Source organism: Perca fluviatilis, chromosome 3 (assembly GCF_010015445.1).
Source record: "Perca fluviatilis chromosome 3, GENO_Pfluv_1.0, whole genome shotgun sequence".
Classification (NCBI taxonomy): Eukaryota; Metazoa; Chordata; class Actinopteri; order Perciformes; family Percidae; genus Perca; species Perca fluviatilis.
The window spans coordinates 27,997,381-28,009,146 of NC_053114.1; the positions used below are offsets into that span (position 1 = coordinate 27,997,381).

At 38.3% G+C, this 11,766-nt stretch overlaps 1 protein-coding gene across 1 annotated transcript; it reads left to right on the forward strand.

Annotated features, from left to right (window-relative positions):
- The first annotated feature begins 2,995 nt into the window (after positions 1-2,995).
- Positions 2,996-6,122, forward strand: mc1r (melanocortin 1 receptor). The gene has a single exon (XM_039794093.1). The coding sequence runs from the start codon at positions 3,637-3,639 to the stop codon at positions 4,612-4,614; it is 978 nt and encodes a 325-aa protein (XP_039650027.1). The 5' UTR covers positions 2,996-3,636; the 3' UTR covers positions 4,615-6,122.
- The last annotated feature ends 5,644 nt before the right edge of the window (positions 6,123-11,766 follow it).

Consider the following 11,766-nt stretch of genomic DNA (forward strand, 5'->3'; position numbering starts at 1 on the left):
TCAGGTAAAAAGCCAATATACGTGAAGCTCTTTTTTTTTTTTTTTTATAAATTCTGACTAGCTTTACCCTCTCCTCAGACCATGGTGATTTCCTACTAAATCATTAGCTAATACATTTCTAAATATATAGCAAGGGACTCCAAAAAGAGGATGTCAAGTATTTGGCTACTAATAACAAAGCTACAGATTGTATCACAGTATTTAAGAAGTAATTTATGATTGGGGAAAAATAATCACAAAAAAATTCTTGGTGAGATCTTGCTGATACCTTTATCTATTGTGACCTGTTGTGGATGCATTTAAGCAATGAGTTGATGGATCTCACTCTGTAGGCTTTGATTAATTCAGATCTCATTTTCCATAAACCTGAATGAAGTTTAGTCCTACCTCCTGCTAATTTCAGCATTTACTAAATCAAAACTATCACAATGGTAATCTGTTCTTCAGTCTTATTTAACCCTCCTGTTGTCTTTGGGTCAAATTTGACCCATTTTCAAAAAGTTTCTACACAAATTTGGGTTTCTTTCTACCAAATTGTCAAATAAAATACTACTCACTACTTTCATTGAATTTGGGTGTTTTATTCTATTTTATAGCATTTGAAATAAAAATAAAAAAGACAAACGTTGAAACAAGTCACAAAAATTTCAGAAAAAGCATCAAAAATTGACAAAAATATCAGAAAAAGTGACCAAAAAAATGGATAAAACATCAGGAAAAGTGACAAAGTGACGTTGGAAAAAAAGTTTTAATTTAAACGACGGGAAGACAACACAAGGGTTAAGAGGAAATATGGTGGTTAAATGGTTATTTTGTCTAAAAGTCATTTTATTGAAAAAATGCAGTCCGAGAATCTTATAACTTTTTCTTTGGCCTCTTCCCTGTGTTTTTTATTCTTGTGTAAGTCTTATCATTACCGCAGGATGTCTGCTGCTCCTCTGTTATGCTCGCTCACTGCCGCCCTGTTTGGAACTGATTCTCACATTTCAGTATGAGTTGACTTGCCAACATTTGATTATTTGAGGCTAACTCTACCCAATAAAACAGTACAGAGAATTAGCCATTTTTTTCCCAGTAGCCTGCTATTGTCCATCAAGTTATATTCAATGCAAGAGTATGGCAGATATTTTATAAATTTTGCTTAAGTTGGTTTTAATATTTCCTTGCAGGTTCAGTCAGATACTCATGACCTCACTCATGCTGGCTTCTTCACTGCAGGTTATAACTGAGGCTATAACTATACATCTGGCCGCTTTTCAATCTTGTGTTGCTGCATTTTAATCATAATTTTTGTCCGGAAGTAAAAATCTGAATCGGCTTTAATCGCCAAGTAACATTACATGGTAACTTACATGGTTTTCATCTGGCGGACAGAAGAATCTATCTCCTGACGACTTACTTATTTTGTCTTCCTATCAAATCCCTCGGACAAAAAGATATCACATAAGCATACTAGTGGAGTTCCTATTTTTTTTTTTATGAATCTTTACTTTTAAGTCACAATTACCACACCATATTTTCATTAAATATAAAAAATGTAATTACAGTCAACCTAAAGGCTTCTTTGACACAAAGGGGACTTAAACTTTGGAGACACTGAACAAATCACCCTCTACACTTACTCCAACTGTTCATACATCTGTTACTCAACGAGCCACAAATTAAAACAAACAGTCACATTATGTCATTGTTCCAAGTTCACCTGGAGCTATGGGTGAGTTTGTGATAAATTTGCATGTGATTGTCAGCAGTAGAGAAAGGCTTTCATATCAGTTCCTCAGGGAACTGTGTGTGTGAGGATCAGACTATCTGATGTGACTCCAATGGTGCCACCACTGCTGCACGGACTATTAGTAATTACTGTATACTTAAAGAAAACGTCAACCGGTACTAGACCTCAAAAGTTGCAAAAAGACGTAGAGAATCAAAATAAATGAATACATGCTTTATATAATAACAGATTTAAGTTTGACTCATCTGCAAGGTCAAGAAACCAAAGGAGTAAACTCTAATCTGGAATTATATAAAGCATGCATTCATTTTATTTATTTTTCTTTTAAAACAAGCCCATACACACATTATTTTGTTTGCTGTAATTGTTTCTGCTGTCCATATGGGCCACAAAGAAATCCCCCCTCTTAAAGCAATTTCATTGTAAGTGATGGAGGATATGTGGGCATGTGAGTACTGTATTAAGATACACTTGGAAAAATGTAAACCTATCCTATAATAGTGATTTAACTTGGATACAGGAGGAGATACTGCAGATACAGGAGTTCAAAACAATATATTTTAAAAATGTCACAGTGCATTGATAAATGATCAAGGGGGCTGATGGGTGAAGTGGTCACAATGTTGCACAATGCACGTACAAGGGTTCTTTGAGAGGATTAATCTGTTACGGTCATTGTTCAAATTAACCACATTCGTAAAGCTAATTGGTAACTGTAGCCAGTGGTGGAAAAAGTATTCAGATCCTGTACTTCAGTAAAAGTACTAATACCACACTGTAAAAATACTCTGTTACAGGTAAAAGTCCTGCATTGAAAATGTTACTCAGGTAGAAGTATGTAGGCTAAGTATCGTCAGGACAATCTACTTAAAGTATTAAAACTAAAAATCCTCACATTTTAGAAACTGCCAACGATCAGAACAGTATTTTCAGTCAACTAAGTGTTTAATCGGCTATTCTTTTCAGCTGTACTTGTAGGCCGTTATATTGTTGGGTAGTTTTATTAATAATAAAACATCGTATTTTATAAACTACATGTGTTTTGTGTGCAAAAGTCTTAATGTTTATAGTAACTGGTAACTTGAGCTGTTAGATTATCGTAGTGGAGTAAAAAGTACAATATTTCTCTGTGAAATGTAGTGGAGCAGAAGTAGAAAGTGGCATGAAAAGAGTAAAGTAAAGCACCTCAAATTTGTACTTAAGTACAGTACCTACTTGAGTAAATGTACTAAGTTACATTCCACCACTGATCTTATCCTAAAGATTTTTTTTCGGACAAACCTGTCCAAGAGATGAAAGGTGAAATACGAGGCCGAACAACGCTCCTCACCGCCCTGCTTTCCTCTCTATTTTAGTTTCCCGCAAAACATGTCAGACATTACTGAGACAGGACCACAGCCCAGCTGACGTTTGCGGGAGAGGAGGAGTCCTTCGGACAGCATCACTTTGAGAAATGTTCAAGCAAGTCCCCGAGGTACCACAGACACTTTGTTCACTCTCACCATGTTGGTCAGAACAGTCCGAGCTGATACAAGAAGTTTAGTGGATGGCCGGGTCGCGCGCCCCAGATATGATACTTAAAAACCATGAACTGTGAGCGCAATGTTTTGATGGAGAAGGACTTTTTATGGATCTCCGCGCTGTACAAGTTGCATCCATAGGAAAGAAGAAAACTTGAGGCGAGGAGGAGACTGACTTCGCACGGACAAAGGCGCAAAAGTATTGATTTAAAGGCTGAAGTAAACACTAACCGCATGTCATTCTGTTAATTAGGGTTAGAAAAGGCGCATTGATGGGTCCAACAACTGAACAACTCGCTTGAATTTTTCCAACTGGCTGGTGCTCCGAACTTGGCACTGCTGCGCTGCAGTAAAACCCAGCAGGGCAGCATCTAGAAGTCAGACATGGTAATGACCAACAGGTCCCATCGTAACCCCTCCATCCTCCACGTTGAGTTCAGCCCGCTAAATAACTTCATGGAAGACAACGAAACGAACTCCACCGCCGGAGAGCAAAACTCTATGGGCTGCGTACAGATCCGCATCCCTCAGGAGCTCTTCCTGGCACTGGGGCTCATCAGCCTGGTGGAGAATATCCTGGTGGTTCTGGCCATCATCAAAAACCGCAACCTGCACTCACCCATGTACTACTTCATCTGCTGCCTGGCTGTGTCCGACATGCTGGTCAGTGTCAGCAACGTGGTGGAAACCATATTCATGCTCCTCCACGACCACGGCCTGATGGACATGCACCCTGGTATGCTGCGCCACCTGGACAACGTGATTGACGTGATGATCTGCAGCTCCGTGGTGTCCTCGCTCTCCTTTCTGTGCACCATCGCTGCGGACCGCTACATCACCATCTTTTACGCGCTGCGTTACCACAGCATCATGACCACGCAGCGCGCTACCGCCATTATAGTGGTGGTGTGGCTGGCCAGCATCACCTCCAGCATCCTCTTCATCGTGTACCACACCGACAACGCTGTGATCGTGTGCCTTGTGACCTTCTTCTGCACCACCCTGGTGTTTAACGCCGTGCTGTACCTGCACATGTTCCTCCTGGCGCACTTGCATTCCCGGCGCATCGTGGTTTTCCACAAAAGCAGGCGCCAATCTACAAGCATGAAGGGAGCGATGACCCTCACCATCCTGCTCGGGGTATTCATTATATGCTGGGGCCCCTTCTTCCTCCACCTCATCCTCATCCTCACCTGCCCCACTAGCCCCTTCTGCAACTGTTTCTTCCGGAACTTCAACCTTTTCCTCATCCTTATCATCTGCAACTCGCTCATCGACCCGCTCATTTACGCCTACCGCAGCCACGAGCTGCGTAAAACTCTGCAGGAGTTGGTCCTGTGTTCTTGGTGCTTCGGTGTGTGACATTTAGGACAGTAACAAAAGCCTCAGGTTGTCAGTACCTCTTCTTCTTGAATGATGTACATTGTGTCAGAAGCTGTGGCTTGGCAGTGACATCGTCACTCCAGTTAGAGAGACTGAACAGATGCCTGCTGCCTTCAGATGGCTGTAAAGAGAGTCACAAGTAAAGAAAAAGGCCTTCTGTAGTACTAAGGCGAACCAGAACACAAATACAATTTATTTTATTCTGCAATGAATTGACCTAGATAGGCTACTTTGTTCAAGCAAAGGGCAGGAAATGACATAGGCCTATATGAGAAAAACATTGTAGTGAGCCTATAAATAACATGAATCATATCAAAACACTGGTTACTGTCTAAATGGTGCCATTGTGTGTGAATGACTCCCCCCAAAATAAATGTCCGGAAGACTGAAGAAAATAATTGATAGGCAAAATCACATGAACGGTCTTGCTTGGTGGGCCGGAGGCATGAGAGGGTTTATGAAAGTAGTATCAAAGTTATATTTGTGGAAGTGTGTGTGGTTCGCTGAATTGTGCAAAACGGGCGGCTTCCAAAATATTTGGAGCCTCATTTGAATATGAAACAGGCTAGACTTTTTAATAATGTCTATAAATAATAAATGAATTGTCCTGAAATGAAGATACAACCTATTGATCTGTAAAATAAGAATCTTATTATTTTCCTTATCTACTTTTTATTATTATCCTATATCCTTTCTTTATTGATCCTAAGGATATGTTGTAAATAGGACCTACATTTTAGACTCTAACTCCCCTTTAGAAAAACTGAAATATAGCCTATATGTCTTATATGTGCCTTTGAGCAATAATGTGTAAAATTGTATCTTTCCATACATAGTGCTATAGGGTATAAGTGCGGCACAGTTGTTTCCAAAATACGGAAAAAGACTACAGATTCCACAGACTATCAAGACAAGACAAAATAATTCAACTTTACCAGTTAGATGATGGCTACCAACTGTGTGAAAGGTGCATGTTAATATTGACAATGATGTAGACTGTTTTACACTGTAGTACTTGAATAATGCTGCAGATTATCTGCTGCTGACCACTGTTACAACTGAATTCAGTGTAATTTTTCTATAAATGTTGAATTATGACTCAATTTACTTTTTATTAAAATGTTTGTAGTATTGTTAATGGTATTTGTTCTAATACCATAACTTAATATGTTCTTTTTCTTTTTGGCGTGGGAGTTGTTACAAAGGATTGTGAATATACAGTATGGTCGTCTGATATCTGCTATATAAATCTTAAAAGATAACTTTAAAGGTAAATTAGATTGTGGTACTCGGCACTTCATGATCTGAGGTCAACCTGATTGATTCAACACATATTAGAAATGCTGTGGGTATAAGAAACTGCAGAATAAATCACATGTTAACTTGAAACTGAGAAAAACAGGATGTTGTACAGTTATCTTATAGGAGTATGTGTTATGTAATCATTGAAATAGTCTTGTGATAAATTAATAAAAACAGCAGCCTTATCATTGTTCTCCCCTCAAGATCTTCTTGTTATTACATAGTATGCTTGTCTTAGAAGGCTATTTTCATTATTTGGAGACTAAATATTCACACCAAAGCTGGCAAGATAAGAGTAAGGAGATGGCTGCTAGCGGCACCATGTGTCAGAGGTGCCAAAATAAGGAGATGCAGGTTGCCCATGGCTGTTGTTTATGGTTTCTTTACTGTAAAAATCTTGATTCATTAGACCTTTGCAATATCTGTCAATTAACTTTACCACACGTCCTTGAATTTCAACATATTACATATAACCTCAACAGTTTATCTCTGCCTTGTAGAAAAAAAAAATGCAATATCACATTTGCTCTCAGCAGACAGAAGGACCATTGATAAATAAGACAACAAAGACATTTTTGAAATGCTGTTTTAAAACTCATGATCAAGTTCAGTCGCTGTGCAATAAATAACATCACTGAAAAGAAGGGGAATTCCAACTGCAGCAAATACAAATCCTCATCCTGTTCTCAAGGAAGAAATTAAAAACAAATCTTAATTGTTTTAAATAATTCCATAAATAACTGGGTGTTCTCAGTTCATCTGCATGGGCACCATTGAGAAGAACTAAATGAAATTTCATGTCACACTTTTAGCGGAGATCAAGCAAGAGAACAAAAATCTGATAAAACTGTTATAAAAACGTAGGCCTTTGTGTGCATTGTTTTACATAAACAAATAACAAATATTTTTGGAATATCAGTTTTTTAACTCTTTCGAATTTTTAATCTTACTGATTGTAATGGTTTGTTTTATTACCTTCATTCCTACTTGGAACTTTTAGGTACAACTTTTGTTGTTTCAGGATCATGAAGGGCATGAAACATGAAACCAAAAATGAAAAACCCTTCAGTGTGAATTATGATCTGTGGCTAAAATAATTGGTTACCCTGACCAAATGATAATTTCCTGATTGCTGCAGGGAATTTGCCCCATGGCTTAAAGGGATTTGTTTGAATTTGTTGTGTAACTGATATCCTATACCTGTGTTATTGAAAAAACAAAAAAAGAATTTGTGCTCCTGATTTAATATTGTTTTTTGACATGAAAAAGCTGCTTTGAAGCTCTGTCTCTCGCTGCACAACTAAAGCAACAGAGACACACTTCGTCAGACAAAAGCCACAATTTGTGCGGCTTTTAGTTGGCGGTGACACGCGCACAGACCTAAATCACCAGCGTCTCCAAATTAATAATGGGCTTTCCCTCCCCTTTTTTTATGCAGCAGCGGGAACTTTATTTAGTTATGATTAATTATCCCGTCACGGTGATAGGATCTTTCAGGTAAATTACATTCTTTACTTTTCCACACAGACAGATAAGCTGTAACATTGAAATTCCAAGTAGCCTATATCCAGTCAAATCTTTTGGAATAAAGCAGTTTAAGCGTAAAAAAAAACTGATTTAGCGGTGATGCAGCAGGAGAGTGTGTGTAATTTATTCTACAACTGTTTCCCTCTCAAGATACTGACGGTGATCAACCTGGGTTTTGATATTTCCCTGGGCAAATCTGATGAATGGCACAGTTTTAATATAAATAAAATCAAAATAATTCTTCAATCAATCAAACATACTTCTTTACACTGTATCCGTGTCACAATCTCATTTGGGACTGACTCCTCCTAAAGGTCTGATCCTAGAATCGCCCCTGTTACATAGGCCTACTCCTGCACATGCATAGGGCCTATGTAAAGTTATTTTAATTTAAAGATGTTAAAAAGTTATATTTATCTTACTGGCACTCTCTCCCACCTTCAGACAAAAGGTCAAACCCACTTCAGCTCTCATTTCATTGGACACAGACATGACTGACAATATTATATATATATATATATATATATATATATATATATATAGGTCTGAATATATTTTTTGTAATAAGATGGAAGTTTGTTGCCTGAGGGCAACACTTTTAACCTTACGCGCCAGGTGGTTTGGTAACAGAACCATCTGAGAAGCCCTCATTGGAAACTGGGAAAGGGCAGGCACTTTCAAAATATTGGTCCCCTAACTTACCAGTTAGATAGTAAATGCCGTAAACATATTCTTTGTAAATCTTTACAAACATTGACCGAGAAAAGCAGCCTGGCCTTGTTGCACAATCCAAATCATCTTTAAAAAGTTGCCATTTTCAGTGTGTGGCTTGCTAGCTCTAAGTTTGTTGTTTCCCATATTGAAGCGATTTTGAGAACGGCAACATAGAGAGTGGATGGTGAGGGGCAAAGCTTGACGTCAGGCTTTATCCTTGAAGTGTACTTCTGTTTCAGACTAGAGCCTAGAGGTCTTTAAATACACATGCTAGAGCCATACAAGATGGATTCTCGTGTGATCTCGGGATATCACGAGAATTCAGCTGCCATGCAAGGTAAGAACACAATGCCATAGGGGGTTGATTTCACGCATATCAGGCTACAACATCACCTGATCTAGGCTAATATAGGCTATAGGTATTTTTTTGGCAAAGTCAGGATGCAGTAAAAAAGATTGTGGTGCTGTTCAGCAGCTATAGAGATGGAGCCTGCATGTTCATAAATGCAGTTCAGTCATTCTGTAGGCTACCTTTACTAAAATTGCCTGAATTTTCATCGTTTAGTTACATTTCTCATACTGTAAATATATATGCACAGACATTTTGAGTGGCTATTTCTCTAACCTGGAAAAATATGCACCTGCAGCTGGCCTGCTGGAAGTTTTGATCCAGCTCTGCAAAGCTGCAGTTCTTTTAGCTGCTTCTTTGAGCTCTTTCTCTCTCTTCTTCAGTCTTCTTTGTTGTGAAGGCATACTTAAGCACACAACGCAACATTAGGCTATACATTTATAAAAATTAATAATACAAAGTTCATTACTTTAACCATTGAGGACATTAATTTATCATATCATAACAAAATAAACCGAGGCGACTTCTATTAGCTTTCACTAATGTTACGGGGTACCGGCTGGTACCCAGTGAACATATTATAGATTAATATCAAAGCAGGTACAAACAAGAAGCAACGGAGATGCGGAAGGTCCTGTGTTTCCAGATCGCTTATCTGGTTATTAAACAACTCAAAATCATGTAACCATAACTAATTTCTGCTTTAAGCACTTCAGTTAAATAATGTAAACACAACATTTATGCTTTAAGCACTTCAGTTAAATTCCGTGAATATTACATATATGCTCTAAGCACTTCAGTTAAGTTATGTCAACATTACATGTATGCTTGAAGTACTTTAGTTCAATTCTGTAAACATGACATATTTGCTTAAAGCAATTCAGTTAAATTATGTAAACATTACACATTCAGTTAATTCATGAAAGCATAACCTCTGTTTTAAGCACTTGCTTCTGAGGAAACTACATAGGAAAGTAAAAATGAAAACGTAAATGTATCCGATAACCCAAAATGATAAGCATAGTAATTACTTTTAAATTGTGTGATAGTATGTACTGTACATGCTGATTATACATTAAAACAAATAACACAAATCTGACCACACATATGTGGGTGTCATACTAACGTTACATCTGCCTAGGGAACAAAAACCATGCCAAGCTGCTATTGGTGGACTTTTCATCAGATCTTTTAAAACAACCCAGGCCCATAATTTTAGTTTAGATTTTAACATTGTAGGCTGGATTCTTGACTTTTTAACATCCAGGACTCAGAGAGTGAGGGTTAATGGATGCATGTCTGGGGAGTTGATATCATCCACTGGGTCACCCCAGGGCTATGTTCTTTCCCCTCTCCTCTATATTCTTTATACTCATGACTGCCGCAGTCGGCACGAAAACAGGTCGATTTAGAAGTTCGCTGATGACTCTGTAATAGTCAGCCTCCTACATGACAGTGAAAACAGCCACGGTCCTGTGGTTGAATCATTTGTAGATTGGTGTGACAATGCATTCCCTCATCTAAATGTCCAGACACAAACACACTAACATCAACCAAAATACCATTATCAAGGGACAGACTGTAGACTCTGCTGAAACCTATAAATATCTTGGGACTATAGTGGATAACAAGCTTACATTTACTTTCCACTCTGGAGATTTATGCAAAAAAAGGCCAGCAGCGTCTGTAGCCTACTGCCTGAGGAAACTGTCCAAGATTAATGTTGATAAGTCACAAGAAAAGCTGTTTATATTGCTCTAAAAAATAAATAGTATCTGTTATGTCTTATTAGAGCATGAGCCACGGATTTATACAAGGACATTTCACAGTGAAATGTGTATAACAAGCCTTTTTATATCGTCTTCCTCGTACTTGTTGAAAAAAGGAGAAATGGAAAGAAAGTGCAAGCGTAAAAGCTGTTTTACTGAGCACTGGAAGAGATGAAAATAAAAATGATTCTGTTCTATATATCTTAAATTGAATCTGTCTTGACTTTCTCTCTGCTCTGTTATTTCGGTAATCTTTACATCAAGTCCAAAACTGCACTAAACAGAGTTGTGAAGATCAACAAGTTATTGGGAGTTCAACAGTGCACATTGTCAGACCTGTTCCATAGACAGATAGTTAGGAAAGCTAATGTTATTTGCTGACAGGTATAAGTACTCCTTTATACCTGCAGCAATTTCCCTCTTGAATACGGGTCATGGGAGGAGTCAAACTTGAACTCGGTAGCTACTTCATTTCTTTTTTTATTTCTTGGTTGGTTATATATTCTAGTCTGTTGACTATGTGTTGAGGATGTCAGAGACGTTGACAAAGGGGTTGGTGATGTAATGGATGCTGATGTTGTTGATGATATTATGTCAACTTTGTAAGGCTGATATCCACCTTTCTTACCCTGGGTTGCTACTTTGACGCTGCTCAGGTTGTGTTCCAGTTTTTACTGTTGTTCAGGCTTACTCTACCCCCCCACCCCCCACCCCATTCGTGACTGTGTGTATAATCTTGTATTTATGTGTCTTTTATGTGTTTGTACCTGCTGCACACCCAATCGCCCTTCAGTGGGACAAAGTTGAAGTTGAAGTTGCTTGTGACTTGGAGGTAGAGTAGTGCCCCATAACCACAAGGTTGGCAGTTCAATCCCAGGCTTGCCCAGCCGCATGTCTCGTGTCCCTGAGCAAGACACTGAACCCCAAGTTGCTCCCTGGATGCTCTAGGCCTATGTGTAGCTGTCTACTACTGCTAATACTTAGGATGGGTTAAAATGCAGTAATAGAATTTCAATATATTGTACTGTGACGATTTAATATGATTTAACTTTACTAATGATGGGCTTATCGTATTGATGGAGCCCCAACAGCAGAAAAAAAAAGAAAAAAAGTTTATTTAGGCACTTTCTCCAGAGGCAGGCAAATGGGCTGTTTCCCAGGCAACAATAGCCCGTACCTGTGCACGTCCCTGGTGCTGAGATATCGAGTGAAGGGCATTGCAGTTTTGAGGTTGGAGTCTTTCTTCCTTCTTTTTGTTAAATATAAAATGAAACATAAGATTTAGATGCAATAACAAAATTATAATTGCAATTTTATTAATATTAATGTCCTTGCAAAAAAAGTTTTGTGATAAATATTTGATTTAAAAATATAGGCTAAAACATGCAGTCCATGTACGTGAGAGTTGTGCTGATTTGGCTTGGTACTACAGAATCTCTATATGAATGCACAATCTGGCAGAAATGGGAC